This window comes from Stomoxys calcitrans, chromosome 5 (assembly GCF_963082655.1).
Source record: "Stomoxys calcitrans chromosome 5, idStoCalc2.1, whole genome shotgun sequence".
In the NCBI taxonomy this organism is placed as follows: Eukaryota; Metazoa; Arthropoda; class Insecta; order Diptera; family Muscidae; genus Stomoxys; species Stomoxys calcitrans.
Genome location: NC_081556.1, coordinates 138,005,461 through 138,030,969, shown reverse-complemented (window position 1 = coordinate 138,030,969; position 25,509 = coordinate 138,005,461). Strand labels below are relative to the sequence as shown.

General features: G+C 36.8%; 1 protein-coding gene across 3 annotated transcripts in view; it reads left to right on the top strand.

Annotated features, from left to right (window-relative positions):
• Window positions 1-24,976, top strand: part of LOC106090363 (GTP-binding protein RAD) — a 231,894-nt gene extending 206,918 nt beyond the window's left edge. For 2 of the 3 annotated variants that reach the window (XM_013256526.2, XM_059369486.1), the window contains exons 8-11: window positions 5,123-5,303; window positions 5,646-5,779; window positions 6,146-6,277; window positions 24,616-24,976. In XM_013256526.2, the coding sequence (XP_013111980.1) occupies window positions 5,123-5,303; window positions 5,646-5,779; window positions 6,146-6,277; window positions 24,616-24,765 (597 nt within the window). In that variant the 3' untranslated portion in view covers window positions 24,766-24,976. The remainder of the gene's footprint in view (window positions 1-5,122; window positions 5,304-5,645; window positions 5,780-6,145; window positions 6,278-24,615) is intronic. The other variant, XM_013256527.2, reaches the window with a different exon arrangement.
• The last annotated feature ends 533 nt before the right edge of the window (window positions 24,977-25,509 follow it).

Here is a 25,509-nt window from a genome sequence, read left to right as displayed (position 1 = left end):
AAGACAAATATCGAAGGGCCCAACACAAGTCATTGTCCCAAATTTCGGCGACATCGGACAATAAATGCGCTTTTTATGGGCCCAAAACCTTAAATCGAGAGATCGGTCTATATGGCAGCTATATCCAAATCTGAACCGATCAGGGCCAAATAGAAGAAAGATGTTGAAGGGCGTAAGGCAAATCACTGTCCCAAATTTCAGCAAAATCGGATAATAAATGTGGCTTATATGGGCCTAAGACCCTAAATCGGAGGATCGGTCTATATGGCAGCTATATCCAAATTTGGACCGATCTGGGCCAAATTGACGAAGGATGTCGAAGGGCTCAACGCAACTCACTGTCTCAAATTTAAGCAAAATCGGATAATAAATGTGGCTTTTATGGGCCTAAGACCATAAATCGGAGGATCAGTCTATATGGCAGCTATATCCAAATCTGAACCGATCTAGGCCAAATTGACAAATGATGTCGAAGTGCCTAACACAACTCACTGTCCCGAATTTCAGCGGAATCAGAAAAAAAATTTGGCTTTTATTTCCCTTAGACCCTAAATCGGAGGGTCGGTCTATATGGCAGCTATATCCAAATCTGAACCGATCTGGGCCAAATTGACGAAGGTTGTCGCAGGGCCCAACGCAACTCACTGTCACAAATTTCAGCAAAATCGGATAATAAATGTGGCTTTTATGGGCCTAAGACCCTAAATCGGAGGGTCGGTCTATAAGGCAGCTATATCCAAATCTGAACCGATCTGGGCCAAATTAACGAAGGTTGTCGAAGGGTCCAACGCAACTCACTGTGCCAAATTTCAGCAAAATCGGATAATAAATGTGGCTTTTATTGCCCTTAGACCCTAAATCGGAGGGTCGGTCTATATGGCAGCTATATCCAAATCTGAACCGATCTGGGCCAAATTGACGAAGGTTGTCGAAGGGTCCAACGCAACTCACTGTGCCAAATTTCAGCAAAATCGGATAACAAATGTGGCTTTTATGGGCCTTAGACCCTAAATTGGCTGATCGGTATATATGGCAGCTATATCCAAATTTGGACCGATCTGGGCCAAATTGACGAAGGATGTCGAAGGGTCCAACGCAACTCACTGTCCAAAATTTCAGCAAAATCGGATAATAAATGTGGCTTTTATGGGCCTAAGACCCTAAATCGGCGGATCGGTCTATATGGGGGCTATATCAAGATATAGTCCGATTTAGCCCATCTTCGAACTTAACCTGCTTATGGATAAAAAAAGAATCTGTGCAAAATTTCAGCTCAATATCTCAATTTTTAAAGACTGTAGCGTGATTTCAACAGACAGACGGACAGACGGACAGACGGACGGACATGTCTAGATCGTCTTAGATTTTTACGCTGATCAAGAATATATATACTTTATAGGGTCGGAAATGGATATTTCGATGTGTTGCAAACGGAATGACAAAATGAATATACCCCCATCCTTCGGTGGTGGGTATAAAAACAAAAACACAATGCATAACAGTAACAAGAAAGCGAATTTCCTCATAGCTCCACTACCCCCCCCCCCACCTCCCCTCACCACTCCCCCAATATGATCAACGACTGTTCATGTATGCGGAAACATGGTTATGGCATGAAGCCATCAAGAATCATGTTTTTCAGACTCCAACACAGTCCGGGGGGCCAAACAAATGGGGCCACACTTTAGTTTTGCAATCCTGCCACACTTTGAGTGGTGATGGTGATTTTATGATTACGAAAATAATGACTTTTTTAAAAGTTTGTTTTAGTTCATTTCAACTTTCCTATGGGGGGGGGGGAGGGCAGAGGGCATAAGGATTAATCCCGATAGTGCCACTGTCACTAACAATAACAACAACACTTGGCATGTCATTGAGTTGTGACAGGCATAGCCAGCCAAAGTTCAATGCGATAGTGCAGCAGGTTTTAATAAAATGGCAAGACATCATCTCGTTATAATCATTGGCTGTGGAGAGAAGGGTGTGATGGTCATTACATTCAAATTAACAGTGATATGGTTGAATTAGCATTAGCAAGAAATGAAATCGTTTAGAGAGCAAATGTTTTTTTGATGGCAAAGACTACAATGATACAAGCATTGCTAATGAGTGCACTGAAAAAAAACAGTTGGCCGAAAATTTAAGATTTTTCCTTATTCGCGGGATTTTAGCAAGGCAAACGAGCCAAAGAACCAAAGCTGTAAAATATAGAAGTTATCTTTAAATTAAATTTCCTATTTTCTAATGAGTAGTAGCCAGCCTTGATATGTATTTCAAGGCTGGCTGGCTTCCCTACATATTCAAAGATGCCGCCTTCAAACCTTCAGTTGGTGGTTAAAGCCGCTTCTGCACCCCTCCGGACCCTCCCCCTTACCCCAATTTTCAAAAACGCCAAATCTCGGAGATGGGTAATGCACATCACCAGATATGGGGGGAGTTCGGATGTCAATGAAAGGGGTGAGATGTTTGTTAGTTTGTTTGTCTGTTCCGTATAGACTCAAAAACGGCTAAGCCTACTACATTTTTTGATATCGGAAGGGGGGCAGACCCTCCCCTTTACCACAATTTTCAAAAACACCAAATCTAGGAGATTAGGGCACCGATTTAAGCGAAATTTCTGAATGGTACCCCAAAAACACGAAAATTGTATAAAACTTTGTGGTCAAATAACTTGAGGGGACGCCCCTTCCCAAAACCCGCCCTAACGGACATGTTTACCGATTGGGACAATATGGGTATCAAATGAAAGGTATTTTAGAGTAGAGTGCGAATTTGGCATAAAAATTGCGCCCGAAGTGTCGGGGGTACCCCACCCCCAAAAACACCACCCAACAGGAAATTTTGACCGCTTTGGGCAATATGGGTATCAAATAAAAGGTATTTAAGAGTAGAGTACGTACTTGGCATAAAAATTTCACATTTAGTGTCGGTGGGGGAGGGTTCCCCAAACCCCAAAAACACCACCCAACAGGACACTTTTACCGCTTTAGGCAATATGGGTATCAAATGAAAGTTATTCAAGAGTAGAGTGCGAACTTGGCATAAAAATTGCGCCCAAAGTGTTAGGGAGGTGAGGAGAGGTACCCCACCCCCACAAACACCATCCAACAGGACAATTTTACCGCTTTGGGCAATATGGGTATCAAATGAAAGGTATTTAAGGGTAGAGTACAAATCTACAAATGTATTCCTTAGTGTCTGAGAGGTCTGCCCACCCCCCAAAACACCCCAACAGGACATCTGAACCGATTGGGACAATATGGATATCAAATGGAAGGTATTTAAAAGTAAAGTCAAAAGAGGGGGAGAGGTACCCCACCCCCAGAAACACCGCCCAACAGGAAATTTTTACCGCTCTAGGCAATATGGGTATCAAATGAAAGGTATTTAAGAGTAGTACTGTACAGAGTAGTACAAATTTAATAGACAAATTTTTTCCTTAGTGTCTGAGGGGTCTCCCCCCCACAGTAGACAGTAAATTTTTACAAAATTTACTGTAGACAGTAAATTTGGCTGAAATTTTGCACGCGATGTTCTATTATGACTTTCAATAACTGTGCTAAGTATAGTCCAAATCGGCAGAGAATCTGATATAGCTCCCATATAAACCCATCTCCCGATTTGAAATCTTGAGCCCCTGGAAGCCGCAATTTTCATCAGATTTGGCTGAAATTTTGCACATAGTATTTTGTTATGACTTCCAATAACTATGCCGAGTAATGTCAAAATCGGCCAAGAACCTGATATAGCTCCCTTATAAACCGATTTCCCGATTTGACATCTTGAGCCCCTGGAAGCTTCAATTTTTGCCCAACTTGGCTGAAATTTTGCACGCGATGTTCTATTATGACTTTCAATAACTGAGCCAAGTAATGTCAAAATCGGCCAAGAACCTGATATAGCTCCCTTATAAACCGATTTCCCGATTTGACATCTTGAGCCCCTGGAAGCCGCAATTTTCATCAGATTTGGCTGAAATTTTGCACATAATATTTTGTTATGACTTCCAATAACTATGCCGAGTAATGTCAAAATCGGCCAAGAACCTGATATAGCTCCCTTATAAACCGATTTCCCGATTTGACATCTTGAGCCCCTGGACGCCTCAATTTTCATTCGATTTGGCTGAAGTTTTTCACTCGATGTTCTGTTATGACTTCCAATAACTGTGCCAAGTATGGTCCAAATCGGCCGAGAATCTGATATAGCTCCCATATAAACCGATTTCCCGATTTGACTTCTTGAGGCCCTGGAAGCCTCAATTTTCATCAGATTTGGCTGAAATTTTGCACATAGTATTTTGTTATGACTTCCAATAACTATGCCGAGTAATGTCAAAATCGGCCAAGAACCTGATATAGCTCCCATATAAACCGATTTCCCGATTTGACATCTTGAGTCCCTGGACGCCTCAATTTTCATCCGATTTGGCTGAAATTTCGCACATAGTGTTCTGTTATGACTCTCAACAACTGTGCCTTATATGGTCATAATCGGTCTTTATCCAGCTATAGCTCCCAAATTTTACCAGAATCCATGGTGGTGGGTTCCCAAGATTCGGCCTGGCCGAACTTATCACTCTTTTACTTATTTTCTCTTTCTATTTGTCCCTTAAAAAAAATTAAATTAAAAAATCAAGAAATTTTTGGTTTACATTCGTCACACCTTAATGCCTTCTTGTAGCTCCTCTCCTCTTTCCTCGTTACGCTTAAAGCCATTTTATGGCGTGCCACTTGTAGGCCATTTGACACTTATATTGATTACAAAAGACAAGTGTCCCACTGAGAGACATCCATGGACGAAAACAGCGACAACAGAGTGACACTGATATGCCGCCTTTTCTGTGTCTCAATCTCACTATACCACTGGGCAATAGCCTTAAGGCGGCAAATTAATATCCTGCCAAATTGTTTTGTTGACATAACTTAATTATTTTCTAATTTATCTGTGTTGTTGGGTTTTTTTTTTGTTTTCTTTCTCTCTCTCTTTTTCACTCTTCACTCTTTTTTTTATAATTTCCGGTGCTGAATCTCTTGAAATTCCCCAAACACTCATCACATGGCCACATTGCAACGCATTGACGATGACACACCATGACAATGTTGGCTATTGGCACGTATAGGAAGATTTGGAAAAGGCGGATGCCTACTTGGTGGTCTACTCCTGCGTGGATAAGGAATCATTTACACGCGCCAAACAGATTCTATCACGTCTTCAAGATATGGATTTAATTAGGACCAGACCAATTATTTTGGTGGCAAATAAAATCGATTTGGCGCGGTCACGTGCCGTCTCCGCCCAAGGTAAGTTACAATCATGGGGGTTGTTAAGCAAAAAAAGACAAAACCAAAGAATGGTGACACATACTTTGTGAGTTAGGGGGGGGGGGGAGGGGTAATCATGGAAAAGTGAATAAAGTCATAATTAGCCTTATCAGAAGAAAAAGTTGTTAAGAATTAATTCATTTATTTATTTTTGTGATTAATAAAGATCTGATAGGCAGGTTTTTGTAATTTTGGAAAAAGTGGGATAAGCATGGGGATAAACTTTTCCAAATATGATTGGTGAAAAATACATCGCTCATTGATCTCCACACCACTGTTTTATATCAACGCGTTTTGCATCTATTTCTTCTCTATTTGCAGATGGCAAATGCTTGGCCTGTACATTTGGAGCAAAGTTCATTGAAGTTTCGGTGGGCATCAATCACAATTGTGATGAATTGCTGGCGGGCACTTTAACGCAAATTCGTTTGAAAAAGGAACAGAATCGCATACAGGTAGGTAACGCAACAACTGAATATGGCCAATCTGCCAAATATGCATCAAGGCAAAATTCTCTGGAAAATTAATCATCTTTTCAAAAAGCGAACAAAGACCAAAGACCAAAGTTTTCAGCAGAAAACTTTGTATGAAAGCAAAACAAAAGTCGCAAATGCTGACTAACACTTTAATTTCACATTTTTCGTTTTTCAACTTCAAGTAGATTGGCTTTAATTGTTAGAGGCAAATATTACAACAAGCGTAATAACAATCATGCATATTTTGTTTAATTTTTTTGTTTTTACTTTCAATGTCAATTGAAAAAAACATATTTTGTTTTGTTTTTAATTTCCTCACCTATTGTTTTCTAACTTTCACTTTAGCCCAAAACGAAAAAATCCAAAAATAAATCTAAAGATAAACAAAATTCGAATACAAATTCGAATTGTGACAATAGAAATCTTGAAAATGACCAAGGCGAAAAGTCATTGAATGATAAAAACTCAGAAGTAATGGTGAGTAATTTTTTTTTGTGTTTTCCTAATCCTTAAACCCAATTTGTTGGTGTAATGTGGGTATGTTATTAGACCCCCTTCAAAGTTCAAAAAATGTTTTTATTCCAATGGAAAAAATGCTCTAAATGTATTCCTTTAACCACAGAATTTGAAAAATGTATCCTCAAAAATTTTTAAAGATTTTTCTCCCCTTTTAATGTAAAAATAGTTGGAAGTAAATTTTTTCTTAAGATGTTACCCCTAATCCGCTTCCTGTGTCTACATATATCTAAATTTTTTTTAAAAATTAAATAGTTTTTCTATATTTATGAAAAGTTTTGATCCCTAAGTCCCTATATGAAATAAAATAAAATAAAATAAAATAAAATAAAATAAAATAAAATAAAATAAAATAAAATAAAATAAAATAAAATGAAATGAAATGAAATGAAATGAAATGAAATGAAATGAAATGAAATGAAATGAAATGAAATGAAATGAAATGAAATGAAATGAAATGAAATGAAATGAAATGAAATGAAATGAAATGAAATGAAAGAAATGAAATGAAATGAAATAAAATAAAATGAAATGAAATGAAATGAAATGAAATGAAATAAAATAAAATGAAATGAAATGAAATGAAATGAAATGAAATGAAATGAAATGAAATAAAATAAAATAAAATAAAATAAAATAAAATAAAATAAAATAAAATAAAATAAAATAAAATAAAATAAAATAAAATAAAATAAAATAAAATAAAATAAAATAAAATAAAATAAAATAAAATAAAATAAAATAAAATAAAATAAAATAAAATAAAATAAAATAAAATAAAATAAAATGAAATGAAATGAAATGAAATGAAATGAAATGAAAGGAAAAGAAATGAAATGAAATGAAATGAAATGAAATGAAACGAAATGAAATGAAACGAAATGAAATGAAATGAAATGAAATGAAATGAAATGAAATGGAATGAAATGAAATGAAATGAAATGAAATGAAATGAAATGAAATGAAATGAAATGAAATGAAATGTAATGAAATGTAATGAAATGTAATGAAATGTAATGAAATGTAATGAAATGTAATGAAATGTAATGAAATGTAATGAAATGTAATGAAATGTAATGAAATGTAATGAAATGTAATGAAATGTAATGAAATGTAATGAAATGTAATGAAATGTAATGAAATGAAATAAAATGAAATCATATATAATGAAATAAAATGAAATGATATGAAATGGAATGAAATGATATGAAATGGAATCAAATGGAATCAAATGGAATAAAATGGAATAAAATGTAGTGAAATGAAATGAAATGAAATGAAGTGAAATGGAATGAAATGAAATGAAATGGAATGGAATGAAATGAAATGGTATGAAATTAAATGATATGAAATGAAATGAAATGAAATGATATGAAATGAATTGAAATGAAATGAAATAAAATGAAATAAAATAAAATAAAATAAAATAAAATAAAATAAAATTAAATAAAATAAAATAAAATTAAATAAAATAAAATAAAATAAAATAAAATAAAATAAAATAAAATAAAATAAAATAAAATAAAATAAAATAAAATAAAATAAAATAAAATAAAATAAAATAAAATAAAATAAAATAAAATAAAATAAAATAAAATAAAATAAAATTAAATAAAATAAAATAAAATAAAATAAAATAAAATAAAATAAAATAAAATAAAATAAAATAAAATAAAATAAAATAAAATAAAATAAAATAAAATAAAATATAATAAAATAAAATAAATAAATGATAAAATGAAATGAAATGATATGAAATGAAATAAAATAAATTAAAAAAATACAAGTAAATAGAATAAAAAAACAAGTAAAATCGTGCTAAGTTCGACCGGGCCGAAGCTTATATACCCTCCACCATAGATCGCATTTGTGGAGTTCTTTTCCCGATATCTCTTTTTAGGCAAACAAAGAATAAAAGAAGAGAATTGCTATAATATTGAAACTATTGAACTGAATGTTGGAGACCATAGTAGAAGTCATTGTGTAAAATTTCAGCCAAGAATTGCCCCCTTTAGGGTCTCAAGAAGTAGTATAGAGAGATCGCTTTATATGGGAGCTATATCAGGCTATAGACCTATTCGCATCATTTTAGCATGTATGTTAAAGATCATGGGAGAAGCCGTTATACCAAATTTCAGCCAAATCGGATAAGAATTGCGCCCTCTAGAGGCTCATAAAGTCAAGATTCAAGATCGGTTTATATGGCAGCTATATCAGGTTATGGAACGATTTCAGCCATATTTGTCAGAGTTATTAAAACTCATAACAAAACACGTCATGCGAAATTTCTGCCAAATCACATAAGAATTGCGCCTTCTAGAGGCTCATAAAGTCAAGATTCAAGATCGGTTTATATGGCAGCTATATCAGGTTATGGACCGATTTCAACCATATTAAGATAAGATATTTCAGCCAAATAAGATAAGAATTGCACCCTCTAATGGCTCAAGAAGTCAAGATTCAAAATCGGTCTATATGGCAGCTATATCAGTTTATGGACCTATTTGAACCATATTTGACATAGTTATTAAAAGTCATAACAAAACACCTCTTGCAAAATTTCAGCCAAATCGGATAAGAATTGTGCACTCTAGCGGCTCAAGAAGTCAAGATCCCAGATCGGTCTATATGGCAGCTATATCGAATCGTAGACCGATATAGCCCATTTACAATCCCAACTGACCTACACTAATAAGAAGTATTTGTGCAAAAATATTGCAAAAATTTCAAACGGCTAGCTTTACTCCGTCCGACATCCATCCACAGACTCCCACCACACCACCGCTTCTGCACTGGCCATCTCCTCTACTATCTTCAAAAGTTCAACAAAAGATTCATGTAAAAGACCATCAACTGGTCTGCTTGCCGTGGAGCAGCCCTTCCTCTTTCATTTCCCAGCACATCGACGTGTCTGGGAACCGAAAACCAATCGCCGAGTTTGGAAAAAACCGGCTACCTGCGCCGCTGCAGACCCGGGCATGAGCAGAGCAAGTGTTCGATCGTCTCCTTCTCATCCAGATAGCATCCTCAGTAGCCATTGTGTGGTACTGCCATGCACACGACGACATGGTCTATGGCCCAGTGCCCGGTTATGACTCCTGTAATCATACTCAATGACCCCTTATCAAGAGCCAGCAATTCTCTTGTCCTCTTTCAGTCGACATTAGGCCTGAATGATCGACATTAGGATCTCCTTTGCGGCCAACGAAATGGCATATACCTCTGCCCGGAAAGACCGTACACTCGTCCGGCAGTCTAACTGACAAGTGTTTTTGAGTAGAGCCCGGGTGAAAACTATGCGTCTACCAACGTCTCCATACATGGCCTAAGCTAACATGAGTACCAATTCGAGTTCAAGTTGTCTGGACGTGTTCTGCCCCTTGGTTAGGAGCAGATCACTATCCAAAATCTGCATTCTTAGGATCTCCTTAGCGGCCAACGTAATGGCACAGACCTCTGCCTGAAAGACCCTAAACTCGTCCGGCAGTTTAATCATCAAGGGCCCGCAATTCTATCGTCCTCTTTCGATCGACATTAGGTCTGAGTGTTCTGGCAATTCGACATCCATCCAGTGATTTCTGCTTGCCGTGGAGAAGCCCTACCTGGCATACTCATCCGCTCTTTCATTTCCCAGAACATAACCCTGAACAATTCCCCAGTCCATTCAGAGCCTTCAAACACTTCTCCATGCCGCCATGCTGTCCACATATATCCTAAGTTTCGAAGGTGGTACATTCGTTGAATTTCCTTAGCGGCCAAAGTAAGGGCACAGACCTCTGCCTAAAGACCGTACACTCGCCCGGCAGTCTAATTAAAATACTGACGTCGAGTGTTTCTCAGTAGACCGCAAATCCCATCCCTGACACCATCCTGGAACCTTCAGGGAAATCGATTTCTCATCCGCCCCAGGCAAAGTATCCGCCTCCCACTCCTCCCTGCCGGAAAATCGAATCCTGAAAATCCTCTCTCAATCTCTCTGGGCGACAAGTCCGAAGCTAGCATGAGTACCAATTCGAGTTCAAGTTGTCTGGACGTGTTCTCCCCCTTGGTCGGGAGCAGAGCACTGTCCAAAATCTTGCCGTTCTATGGGTCACGGCTTCCGGTTGAGTACATGCAACTCCACACCAAGTATCGATATGCTCTTTCTGAGATTTTAGGTGCTAAACCATAACCACCTTGCTCCCAAGTGGGGCCTCACCAATATTCAGGCTGGAACTGAAGTTCAAATGCCAATTACAACGCAAAGTTTGCCCATGAACATTCCACTAAGGAACAGGGGCAAACTTCTCACATACCAATGATTGCAGTCCGATTCAAGTTTAAGCTCATTGATAAGGGGCCTCCTTTTTATAGCCGAGTCCGAATGGCGTGGCGCAGTACGACACCTCTTTGGAGAGAAGTTTGACATGGCATAGTACCTCACAAATGTTGCCAGCATTAGGAGGGGAAAACCACCGTTGAAAATTATTTCTGGTCTCGCCAGGATTCGAACCCAGGCGTTCAGCGTCATGGGCGGACATGCTAACCTCTGCGCTACGATGACCTCCTACTATGCGCTATGTATGGTTTTAATCGGTCCATGTTTTTATATGGCTGCCATATAAACCGATCTTGGGTCTTGACTTCTTGAGCCTCTAGAGGGCACAATTCTTGTCCGATTTATTTGAAATTTTGCAAGTAGTATTTTGGTATAACTTCCAACAACTGCGCTAAGTATGGTTTAAATCGGTCCATGTTTTGATATGGCTGCCATATAAACCGATCATGGGTCTTGACTTCTTGAGCCTCTAGAGGGCGCAATAAAAAATAATGAAATAAAATAAAATGAAATGAAATGAAATGAAATGAAATAAAATAAAATGAAATGAAATGAAATGAAATGAAATGAAATGAAATGAAATGAAATAAAATAAAATAAAATAAAATAAAATAAAATAAAATAAAATAAAATAAAATAAAATAAAATAAAATAAAATAAAATAAAATAAAATAAAATAAAATAAAATAAAATAAAATAAAATAAAATAAAATAAAATAAAATAAAATAAAATAAAATAAAATAAAATAAAATAAAATAAAATAAAATAAAATAAAATAAAATAAAATAAAATAAAATAAAATGAAATGAAATGAAATGAAATGAAATGAAATGAAAGGAAAAGAAATGAAATGAAATGAAATGAAATGAAACGAAATGAAATGAAACGAAATGAAATGAAATGAAATGAAATGAAATGAAATGGAATGAAATGAAATGAAATGAAATGAAATGAAATGAAATGAAATGAAATGTAATGAAATGTAATGAAATGTAATGAAATGTAATGAAATGTAATGAAATGTAATGAAATGTAATGAAATGTAATGAAATGTAATGAAATGTAATGAAATGTAATGAAATGTAATGAAATGTAATGAAATGTAATGAAATGTAATGAAATGTAATGAAATGTAATGAAATGTAATGAAATGAAATAAAATGAAATCATATATAATGAAATAAAATGAAATGATATGAAATGGAATGAAATGATATGAAATGGAATCAAATGGAATCAAATGGAATAAAATGGAATAAAATGTAGTGAAATGAAATGAAATGAAATGAAATGAAGTGAAATGGAATGAAATGAAATGAAATGGAATGGAATGAAATGAAATGGTATGAAATTAAATGATATGAAATGAAATGAAATGAAATGATATGAAATGAATTGAAATGAAATGAAATAAAATGAAATAAAATAAAATAAAATAAAATAAAATAAAATAAAATAAAATTAAATAAAATAAAATAAAATTAAATAAAATAAAATAAAATAAAATAAAATAAAATAAAATAAAATAAAATAAAATAAAATAAAATAAAATAAAATAAAATAAAATAAAATAAAATAAAATAAAATTAAATAAAATAAAATAAAATAAAATAAAATAAAATAAAATAAAATAAAATAAAATAAAATAAAATAAAATAAAATAAAATAAAATATAATAAAATAAAATAAATAAATGATAAAATGAAATGAAATGATATGAAATGAAATAAAATAAATTAAAAAAATACAAGTAAATAGAATAAAAAAACAAGTAAAATCGTGCTAAGTTCGACCGGGCCGAAGCTTATATACCCTCCACCATAGATCGCATTTGTGGAGTTCTTTTCCCGATATCTCTTTTTAGGCAAACAAAGAATAAAAGAAGAGAATTGCTATAATATTGAAACTATTGAACTGAATGTTGGAGACCATAGTAGAAGTCATTGTGTAAAATTTCAGCCAAGAATTGCCCCCTTTAGGGTCTCAAGAAGTAGTATAGAGAGATCGCTTTATATGGGAGCTATATCAGGCTATAGACCTATTCGCATCATTTTAGCATGTATGTTAAAGATCATGGGAGAAGCCGTTATACCAAATTTCAGCCAAATCGGATAAGAATTGCGCCCTCTAGAGGCTCATAAAGTCAAGATTCAAGATCGGTTTATATGGCAGCTATATCAGGTTATGGAACGATTTCAGCCATATTTGTCAGAGTTATTAAAACTCATAACAAAACACGTCATGCGAAATTTCTGCCAAATCACATAAGAATTGCGCCTTCTAGAGGCTCATAAAGTCAAGATTCAAGATCGGTTTATATGGCAGCTATATCAGGTTATGGACCGATTTCAACCATATTAAGATAAGATATTTCAGCCAAATAAGATAAGAATTGCACCCTCTAATGGCTCAAGAAGTCAAGATTCAAAATCGGTCTATATGGCAGCTATATCAGTTTATGGACCTATTTGAACCATATTTGACATAGTTATTAAAAGTCATAACAAAACACCTCTTGCAAAATTTCAGCCAAATCGGATAAGAATTGTGCACTCTAGCGGCTCAAGAAGTCAAGATCCCAGATCGGTCTATATGGCAGCTATATCGAATCGTAGACCGATATAGCCCATTTACAATCCCAACTGACCTACACTAATAAGAAGTATTTGTGCAAAAATATTGCAAAAATTTCAAACGGCTAGCTTTACTCCGTCCGACATCCATCCACAGACTCCCACCACACCACCGCTTCTGCACTGGCCATCTCCTCTACTATCTTCAAAAGTTCAACAAAAGATTCATGTAAAAGACCATCAACTGGTCTGCTTGCCGTGGAGCAGCCCTTCCTCTTTCATTTCCCAGCACATCGACGTGTCTGGGAACCGAAAACCAATCGCCGAGTTTGGAAAAAACCGGCTACCTGCGCCGCTGCAGACCCGGGCATGAGCAGAGCAAGTGTTCGATCGTCTCCTTCTCATCCAGATAGCATCCTCAGTAGCCATTGTGTGGTACTGCCATGCACACGACGACATGGTCTATGGCCCAGTGCCCGGTTATGACTCCTGTAATCATACTCAATGACCCCTTATCAAGAGCCAGCAATTCTCTTGTCCTCTTTCAGTCGACATTAGGCCTGAATGATCGACATTAGGATCTCCTTTGCGGCCAACGAAATGGCATATACCTCTGCCCGGAAAGACCGTACACTCGTCCGGCAGTCTAACTGACAAGTGTTTTTGAGTAGAGCCCGGGTGAAAACTATGCGTCTACCAACGTCTCCATACATGGCCTAAGCTAACATGAGTACCAATTCGAGTTCAAGTTGTCTGGACGTGTTCTGCCCCTTGGTTAGGAGCAGATCACTATCCAAAATCTGCATTCTTAGGATCTCCTTAGCGGCCAACGTAATGGCACAGACCTCTGCCTGAAAGACCCTAAACTCGTCCGGCAGTTTAATCATCAAGGGCCCGCAATTCTATCGTCCTCTTTCGATCGACATTAGGTCTGAGTGTTCTGGCAATTCGACATCCATCCAGTGATTTCTGCTTGCCGTGGAGAAGCCCTACCTGGCATACTCATCCGCTCTTTCATTTCCCAGAACATAACCCTGAACAATTCCCCAGTCCATTCAGAGCCTTCAAACACTTCTCCATGCCGCCATGCTGTCCACATATATCCTAAGTTTCGAAGGTGGTACATTCGTTGAATTTCCTTAGCGGCCAAAGTAAGGGCACAGACCTCTGCCTAAAGACCGTACACTCGCCCGGCAGTCTAATTAAAATACTGACGTCGAGTGTTTCTCAGTAGACCGCAAATCCCATCCCTGACACCATCCTGGAACCTTCAGGGAAATCGATTTCTCATCCGCCCCAGGCAAAGTATCCGCCTCCCACTCCTCCCTGCCGGAAAATCGAATCCTGAAAATCCTCTCTCAATCTCTCTGGGCGACAAGTCCGAAGCTAGCATGAGTACCAATTCGAGTTCAAGTTGTCTGGACGTGTTCTCCCCCTTGGTCGGGAGCAGAGCACTGTCCAAAATCTTGCCGTTCTATGGGTCACGGCTTCCGGTTGAGTACATGCAACTCCACACCAAGTATCGATATGCTCTTTCTGAGATTTTAGGTGCTAAACCATAACCACCTTGCTCCCAAGTGGGGCCTCACCAATATTCAGGCTGGAACTGAAGTTCAAATGCCAATTACAACGCAAAGTTTGCCCATGAACATTCCACTAAGGAACAGGGGCAAACTTCTCACATACCAATGATTGCAGTCCGATTCAAGTTTAAGCTCATTGATAAGGGGCCTCCTTTTTATAGCCGAGTCCGAATGGCGTGGCGCAGTACGACACCTCTTTGGAGAGAAGTTTGACATGGCATAGTACCTCACAAATGTTGCCAGCATTAGGAGGGGAAAACCACCGTTGAAAATTATTTCTGGTCTCGCCAGGATTCGAACCCAGGCGTTCAGCGTCATGGGCGGACATGCTAACCTCTGCGCTACGATGACCTCCTACTATGCGCTATGTATGGTTTTAATCGGTCCATGTTTTTATATGGCTGCCATATAAACCGATCTTGGGTCTTGACTTCTTGAGCCTCTAGAGGGCACAATTCTTGTCCGATTTATTTGAAATTTTGCAAGTAGTATTTTGGTATAACTTCCAACAACTGCGCTAAGTATGGTTTAAATCGGTCCATGTTTTGATATGGCTGCCATATAAACCGATCATGGGTCTTGACTTCTTGAGCCTCTAGAGGGCGCAATTTTCGTCCGATTTAACTGGAATTTTGCACGTAGTGTTTTGGTATCACTTCCAACAACTGTTCTAAGTATGATTCAAATCGGTTCATAAGCTGGTATAGCTGTCATATAAACCGATCTTGGGTCTTGACTTCTTGAGCCTCTAGAGTTCGCAATTCCTATCCGATTTGGCTGAAATTTTACATGAGGTGTTTTTTTATGACTTCCAATAACTGTGCCAAGTATGGCGCAAATCGGTATATAACCTGATATAGCTGCCATATAAATTGATCTGGAATCTTGACTTCTTGAGCCTCTAGAGGGCGCAATTCCTATCCGATTTTATTGAAATGTTGCACGTAGTGTTTTGGTATCACTTCCAATAACTGTGCTCAGTATGATTTAAATCGGTTCAGGTTTTGATATAGCTGCCATATAAACCGATCTTGGGTCTTGACTTCTTGAGCCTCTAGAGGGCGCAATTCTCATCCGATTTGGTTGAAATTTTGCATGAGGTGTTTTATTATGACTTTCAATAACTGTGCTAAGTATGGCGCAAATCGGTACATAACCTGATATAGCTGCCATATAAATCGATCTTGGATCTTGACTTCTTGAGCCTATAGAGGGCGCAATTCTCATCCGATTTGTCTGAAATTTTACGTGAGGTATTTTGTTATGACTTCCAATACTTGTGCTAAGTATGACGCAAATCGGTATATAATCTGATATAGCTGCCATATAAATCGATCTTGGGTCTTGACTTCTTGAGCCGCTAGAGGGCGCAATTCTCATCCGATTTGTCTGAAATTTTACGTGAGGTGTTTTATTATGACTTTCAATAACTGTGTTAAGTATGGCGCAAATCGGTATATAATCTGATATAGCTGCCATATAAATCGATCTGGGATCTTGACTTCTTGAGCCTCTAGAGGGCGCAATTCTCATCCGATTTGGTTGAAATTTTGCATGAGGTGTTTTGTTATGACTTCCAATAACTGTGCTAAGTATGGCGCAAATCGGTGTATAACCTTATATAGCTGCCATATAAATCGATCTGGGATCTTGACTTCTTGAGCCTCTAGAGGGCGCAATTCTCATCCGATTTGGCAGAAAATTTGTACAACGGCTTCTCTCATGACTTAAAACATACGTGTCTAATATGGTCTGAATAGATCAATAGCTTGTTACAGCTCCCATAGAAACCTAACTCCCGATTTGCTTCTTTGTTTGTCTAAAAAGAGATACCGCTCATAGAACTCGACAAATGCGACCCATGGTGAAGGTGAACTTAGCAAGCTCTTACTTGTTTCTAATGGTATCGCCAGAATTCGAACCCAGGCGTTAAGCGTCATATGCGCTACGGTGGCCTCCAAGCCATCGCAGTACTGTTGTTTATTTTTTCCTCCTTGGAAATAACCACCCCAACCTTTCTGTATGCGCTTAGTATATAGGACAAAGCTAGGCTCACCCTGAAAATTCCTTCCAGCCGTGGTAGAGTGACCACAAGGGACTCCCAGCAGCGCCGAAATAACCTGATACGGTCCGGCCGATTCAAGGGGCTGGAAACTGCTCATCACCCACACTATCTTCTCCTCCACCAAAACCACCCAACACTTTCGATTCAAATATCTTCAAGACTGGAACTTCTTCTTAGACTCTCCATGCAAACTTTCTTTACCAAAGAACTCATCTGCAGAAGACCTTACCCTTTATACACCTTTCATTCCTTCGTTTAATATTAAAAATGTAATTGTCTTGAAATTTTGTTTCACTTTCCTCATTTGTACTTTAAAACCCCAAATAAACTGGATATATAGGTATTTATAGTTGCCCTTCATATACTTTCCATGAACAGCATCATCATTGAATGATGCACAAATCGAAAAAATTTTACATACCTCAAGTTTAGTTCTTGAAAGTCAATTCATTCACAGTATATCTACCCTTGTGATGCCTCTTAGTACAGGTCAATACCACTTAGCATAAGTGCAAGTGTGTCAGTGTGTGTGTGTGTTTTTTTATCTCCATTCGAATCCTTGGAATATTTTTGATCCTTTCCTAAGTGTTCATCATTTGGCTCATGCATGTCTTTGTACATGTACATACATATGTTATATCACATACGTTTTTTTTTGTACTTTTGAATATTTCACCCTCTGTATGGATGTTATTTTTTGCCATCATTGAACATTTTGTTATTAATTTTTTTTTATTGCGCTTTTTTTCTGGCAAAGCAATATCCTTTTATTTATCCTAAACTTTACACAGATGGAAATTACATTTTTTTATACACCACTCCTTTGAAAGTTTTTTTTTGTTTTTTGTTTAGAGCACTTACTCCCATGTGGATTGGTTTAGTTTTAATTTAATTTTAATATATTATCCAGTGTTCTTTTTCAATATTATGACACACATGTATATAAACTACATATAAACATTTATATACAAATTATATTAATTATATATTTACAACACAGGTCGATAAACACAGGAATAAAAAATCAAATTATTCGAGTGCATGTGGTAATAATGAGCTTTAATGCAACTAAATTATTCAAAAGTTTTAAATTTCTAATTGCATTGTTATTATAAGCGGTTCTATTGAAGTATTTAACATTTTAAATACTATACATTAGGGTGTCCTAGAAAGTTTTAAATATAAGACCTAACATAAAGTCCATACCCATTTTTGCTGACGTTAGATGAAAAATGCCTTCAAGTGTATATTCTTAAACCGGATAATCGATTCATTAAAGAGTATATTGAAATAAGTCCCATGTGTAAAACCAACCAACCAACCGACAATCCTGGGGACAGATGTACTCACAATGCACAGTGGAAGAAAATACAAAAAACAAGTAAAAGCGTGCTAATTTCGGCCGGGCCGAATCTTTCATACCCTCCACCATGGGTCGCATTTGTCGAGTTCTTTTCCCGGCATCTCCTCTTAGGCAATAAAGGATATAAGAAAAAAATGCTCTGCTATTAGAACGATATCAATATATGGTTCGGTTTGGACCACAATTAAATTATATGTAGGAGACCTGTGTAAGCCAATTCGAATCAGAATTGCGCCCTTTTGGGGCTCAAGAAGTAAAATAGAGATATCGACTTATATTGGAGCTGTATCGGGCTTATCGGGCGATTCAGACCATAATAAACACGTATGTTCATGGTCATGAGAGGATCTGTCGTACAAAATTTCGGGCAAATCGGATAATAATTGCGGCCTCTAGAGGCTCAAGAAGTCAAGATCCCAGATCGGTTTATATGACAGCTATATCAGGCTATGAACCGATTTGAACGTAATTTGACATAGTTGTTGAAAGTAAGAATAAAATACGTCATGCATAAATTTAGCCAAATCGGATAGGAATTGCGCCCTCTAGAAGCTCAAGAAGTCAAGTCCCCAGATTTGTTTATATGACAGCTATATCATGTGATGAACCGATTTGAACCATACTTGGCACAGTTGTTGGATATTATAACAAAATACTTTGTGCAAAAATTCAATCAAATCAGATAAGAATTGCGCCCTCAAGAGGCTCAAGAAGTCAAGACCCAAGATCGGTTTATATGACAGCTATATCAAGTCATGGAGTGATTGTATCCATACTTGTCACAGTTGTTGGATATCATAACAAAACACGTCGTGCAAAATTTCATTCCAATCGGATAAGAATTGTGCTCTCTAGCGGCTCAAGAAGTCAAGATCCCAGATCGGTTTATATGGCAGCTATGTCAAAACATGGACCGATATGGCCCATTTACAATCCCAACCGACCTACACTAATAAGAAGTATTTGTGCAAAATTTCAAGCGGCTAGCTGTACTCCTTCGGAAGTTAGCGTCCTTTCGACAGACAGACGGACGGACAGACGGACGGATAGACGGACGGACAGACGGTTGGACATGGCTAGATCGACATAAAATGTCATGGCGATCAAGAATATACATACTTTATGGGGTCTCAGACGAATATTTCGAGTAGTTACAAACAGAATGACGAAATTAGTATACCCCCCATCCTATGGTGGAGGGTATAACAAGTAAAAAGGCGTTAAGTTCGGCCGGGCCGAACTTTGGAAACTCACCCCCATATGGGTATATGCCCCATAGCAGCTATATCGAAATATGTTCTGTTTTGGACCAAATACTAATAACTGCAAGCCATTGTTCAATTGTGTTAAACAAAATGTTGATCTCTTTAGTAGCTATATCTAAAAATAAACCAATCTGAACTATATAAGACACGGATGTCGAGAAGCCTAACATACGTCACTATGTCAAAATTAAGTGAAATCGGACTATAAATGCGCCTTTTATTGAGCCAAGATTTTAAATCGAGATATCGGTCTATGTGGCAGCTATATCCAAATCTGGACCGATTTGAACCTAGTTGCAGATAAATGTCGATAAATGCGCTTTTATGGCCCCAAAACCCAACACCGAGAGATCGGTCTATATGGCAGCTATATCCAAATCTGGACCGATCTGGGCCATATTGCAGAAGTATGACGAGGGGTTAACACGACTCACTGTCCCAAATTTCAGCGACATCGGACAATAAATGCGCCTTTTATGGGCCCAAAAACTAAAACCGAGAGATCGGTCTATATGGCAGCTATATCCAAATCTGGACCGATCTGGGCCATATTGCAGAAGTATGACGAGGGGTTAACACGACTCACTGTCCCAAATTTCAGCGACATCGGACAATAAATGCGCCTTTTATGGGCCCAAAACCTAAAACCGAGAGATCGGTCTATATGGCAGCTATATCCAAATCTGGACCGATCTGGGCCATATTGCAAAAGTATGTTGAAGGGCCTAACACAACTCACTGTCTCAAATTTCAGCGACATCGGACAATAAATGTGCCTTTTATGGGCCCAAAACCATTAATCGAGAGATCGGTCTATATGGCAGCTATATCCAAATCTGGACCGATCTGGGCCAAATTGATAAAGGATGTCGAAGGGCCTAACACAACTCACTGTCCCAAATTTTGGCGAAATCGGACAATACATGCGCCTTTTATGGCCCAAAACCTCAAATCGAGAGATCGGTCTATATGGCAGCTATATCCAAATCTGGACCGATCTGAGCCAAATTAAAGAAGGATGTCGAAGGGACTAACACAATTCACTGTCCCAAATTTCAGCAAAATCGGATAAAAAATGTGGCTTTTATGGGACTAAGACCCTAAATCGAGAGATCGGTCCATATGGCTGCTATATCCAAATCTGGACCGATCTGAGCCAAATTAAAGAAAGATGTCGAAGGGACTAACTCAACTCACTGTCCCAAATTTCAGCAAAATCGGATAATACATGCGCCTTTTATGGCCCAAAACCTCAAATCAAGAGATCGGTCTTTATGGCAGCTATATCCAAATCTGGACCGATCTGAGCCAAATTAAAGAAGGATGTCGAAGGGACTAACACAACTCACTGTCCCAAATTTCAGCAAAATCGGATAATAAATGTGGCTTTTATGGGACTAAGACCCTAAATCGGCGGGGTCGGTCTATATGGGGGCTATATCAAGATATAGTCCAATTTAGCCCATCTTCAAACTTAACCTGCTTATGGACAAAAAAAATCTGTGCACAGTTTCAACTTCATATCTCAATTTTTAAAGATTGTAGCGTGATTTCAACAGACAGACGGACAGACGGAAGGACATGGCTAGATCATCTTAGATTTTTACGCTAATAAAGAATATATATACTTTATAGGGTCGGAGGTGGATATTTCGATGTATTGCAAACGGAATGACAAAATGAATATACCCCTATCTTTCGGTGGTGAATATAATTGTGCGTACCAAATTTTATGCAGAGCGGTTGAAAATTTTTTTTACTACGGCCATATAAGTGCAAATCGGGGGATACATATATATGGGAGCTATATCCAAATCTGAACCGATTTTTTGCAGATATGTTCAAATTATTTATGAAACAATCCGTGCGAAATTTTGTGCAGATCGGTTGAAAATTGTAGTTACTATGGCCATTTACGTGCAAATCGGGCGATACATATATATGGGAGCTATATCTAAATCTAAACCGATTTTGATGAAATCTTCCATATATGTTGAGATCAGTAACAAAACTAGCCATGCCAAATTTTGTGCAGAGCGGTTGAAAATTATTGTTACTACGGCCATATAAGTGCAAATCGGGGGATACATATATATGGGAGCTATATCAAAATCTGAACCGATTTTGATGACATTTTGCAAATATGTTCAAATTACTTATAAAACAATCCGTGCGTAATTTTGTGCCGATCGGTTGAAAATTGGAGTTAGTATGGCCATTTAAGTGAAAATCGGGCGATACATATATATGGGAGCTGTATCCAAATCTGAACCGATTTTGATGAAATCTTGCTTATATATTGAAATCAGTAACAAAATAATCCGTGCCAAATTTTATGCAGATCGGTTGAAAATTGTAGTTACTATGGCCATTTAAGTGCAAATCGGGCGATACATATATATGGGAGCTATATCCAAATCTGAACCGATTTTGATGAAATCTGGCAGATAAGTTGTGATCAGTAACAAAACAATCCGTGCCAAATTTTGTGCAAATCGGTTGAAAATTGTAGTTACTATCGATACATACTATCCGTGCCAAATTTTGTGAAGATCGGTTGAAAATTAATGTTACTACAGTCATTGAAGTGCAAATCGGGCGATACATATATATGGGAGCTATATCTAAATCAGAACCGATTTTCATGAAATCTTCCAGATATATTAGAATCAGTAAAAAAACTGTCCGTGCCAAATTTTGTGCGTATCGGTTGAAAATTGTAGCTACTACGACCATTTAAGTGCAAATCGGGCGATACATATATATGGGAGCTATGTTCAATTCTGAACCGATTTTGATGAAATCACGCAGATATGCTAAGACCAGTACCAAAACAATCCGTGCCAAATTTTGTGCAGATCGGTTAAAAATTGTAGTAACAACGGCCATTTAAGTGCAAATCGGGCGATACATATATATGGGAGCTATATCTAAATCTGAACTGATTTTGATGAAATCTTGCAGATAGGTTGAGATCAGTAACAAAACAATTCATGCCAAATTTTATGCAGATCAATTGAAAATTGTAGTAACTACGGCCATTTAAGTGCAAATCGGGCGATACATATATATGGGAGCTATATCTAAATCTGAACCGATTTTTACCAATTTCAATAGGCGTCGTATCTAGGCCGAAAAACATGCCTGTACCAAATTTGAAGACGATCGGATGAAAACTGCGACCTGTACTTTGTACACAAATTAACATGGACAGACAGACGAGCAGACAGACAGACAAACAGACAGACAGACAGACGGACATGGCTAAATCGAATCAGAAAGTGATTCTGAGTCGAACGGTATACTTATCAATGGATCCAAGTCTTCTCCTTCTTAGCGTTGCAAACAAATGCACAAAAACAATAACACACTGTACCACAGTGGTGGTGTAGGTTATAATTGTAACAGACTTGGTAGCGTATGATGTATGAACTTTATAAAAACGTTATGTATACGCACCCGGTACCTACATGAGATAAACTTCACGCAATGGCCATTTGTGCGACAATAGTTAAATATATAGTAACAAAATAAAAGGTATACACTTTGGAGGCCTTCTTGAACATAAAAGGGGCTTTTTAACAATGTGAAGTTGGAATCCTGATTGCGACATGTTCTTAGATAACTCTCATTTATCTATATTCACAAATTTTTTATCTATATACTTAACTTAATATACATCACGGCGACTTTTGAAGAAAATAATGGGCAAATTTCGGCACTCCAATTTAAAAAAGGAACTAAAAGCGTGCTAAGTTCGGCCGGGTCGAATCTTGGGAACCCACCACCATGGATTCTGCTAAAATATGGGAGCTATATCTAGTTATAGACCGAACAGGACCGTACTTGGCGCAGTTGTTGAGAGTCATAAAGGGACACTATATGCAAAATTTCAGCCAAATCGCGGCATCTAGGAGCTCAAGAAGTCAAATCGGGAGATCGGTTTATATGGGAGCTATATCATGTTCTTGACCGATTTAAACCGTAGTTGGCACAGTTGTTGGTAGTCATTAATTTCAGCCAAATCGAATGAAAATTGAGGCTTCCAGGGGCTCAAGAAGTCAAATCGGGAGATCGGTTTATATGAGAGCTATATCAGATTATAGACCGATTTCGATCGTACTTGGCTCCGCGTTTGAGAGTTATAACAGAACACTATATGCAAAATTCCAATCAAATCCGACAACAATTACAGCTTCCAGGAGCTTAGGAAGTCAAATCGGGAGATCGGTTTTTATGAGAGCTATATCAGATTATAGATCGATTTCGACTGTACTTGGCTTCGTGTTTAAGAGTCATAACAAAACACCATGTGCAAAATGTCAACCAAATCGGACAACAATTACGGCTTCCAGAGGCTCAGGGAGTCATATCGTGAGATCGGTTTATATGGGAGCTATATCCCCCCCCACCCCACCCACACCAAACGCTTTTCTACGCCTTTGATTCTGAATCGATCCGTATTTGTATTTATCAATGTGGTTATATCTCTCCCTTCAGGGTGTTACAAGCTAAAGTTCTTAATTATAATTCCCTGTACCACAGTAGTGCTGTAAATTATACTAGACTTGGTAGCGTATGATGTATGAACCTACGTTATGTATACGTTATGTATACGTAATTTACAGCACTACTGTGGTACAGGGAATTATAATTAAGAACTTTAGCTTGTAACACGTTATGTATACGTACCCTGTACCTACATGATGTGAACTTTACACTATGCCTATTTGTGCGACAATAACTAAATACGAAGTAATAAAGAAAAGTTAAACACTTTCGAGGCCTTCTTGGACAAAGAAGGGTCTTTTAATAATGTGAAAAATATTTTTCACCAAAAGCAATGTTTTCTTAAAAAGTTGGAAAACTAGTCATCTTTAAATGAAATTCGCTACTCGTGGGCTCAAATCTTTAAAATTACGAAAATTATTTTTTATTCAGTGTAGGTGTATTTGAATACCTGTGAAAATCTCTTACATTTTACTATAATGCACATAATTTTATTTTTCATAAATATCGACCTGTGTCTATTTTTCCCCCCTCCCCCCTATACCTGTATATATCCTCATTGTAAAGTTCTTATACTATGAAGTTGTTAACTATTCTCTTTATTTTCAATTTCTTGATACAGGGCAACCGTGACACCTCCCCCTCTCCAGCGCATTGGTATAAGAGTCGCAGTGTTATGATGGCCAGCATGAAGGCACGCCAAATGTTAACATGGATTTTGGGCAAGGAAGATTCCAAATTTAAGAATTGTGAAAATCTGCAGGTTTTGTAAAAGAAAAACTAAAACCAAGAACCAAAAACCTAAAACCAAAAACAACAAGGAATCTAAAGGAGTAGAAGAACCACAATAAGGGAAAAAGGACAACAATAAAATGAAAACAACAAGAAAAAAATACAGGAACCAAAGAATAAAACCAAAAAAAAAAGAAGAAATACAAACTGTATGTTGATAGAAAGCCTGCCTTTCTTTATTAAAAAAAAAAACAAAAGTAAAACAATAATAATTAAAAAAAAATAATAAAAATTATTAGTAACTAAGGTTTCTATAGAAAAACAAATATTTTTGTAAAATACATTTTACAAGATTTTATGTTAAAAAAAAATTAAAACAAAATAAAAAGAATTTCTCAATTTACCAAAAAAAAACATTTGTAAAAAATTATAAAAATTTGTAAAAAAAAAAACATCTCAAAAAGCCTGATAATCAAAATTAAATCAAATTTAATTAAAAAAAAAATCAAATGCTAACACAAGAATACACACACACACACACATAACCAAATGAAAATCAATAAATCAATGGAAATTAAAAGAATGAATTGAAAAGAAAAAAAAAAACAAAAAAAAGAAATCCTTAGTTAAACCAAATATATGTATCTTTATGATATTTATATATTAAGATAATAATAACAATAATTATATTATAATCAATTGAAAATTTCAAATTGCATTAAATTAAAGCCATGCAACAACCAACAACCAAAAAAAACTATGCAACCATGTGGATCCAAGTAAA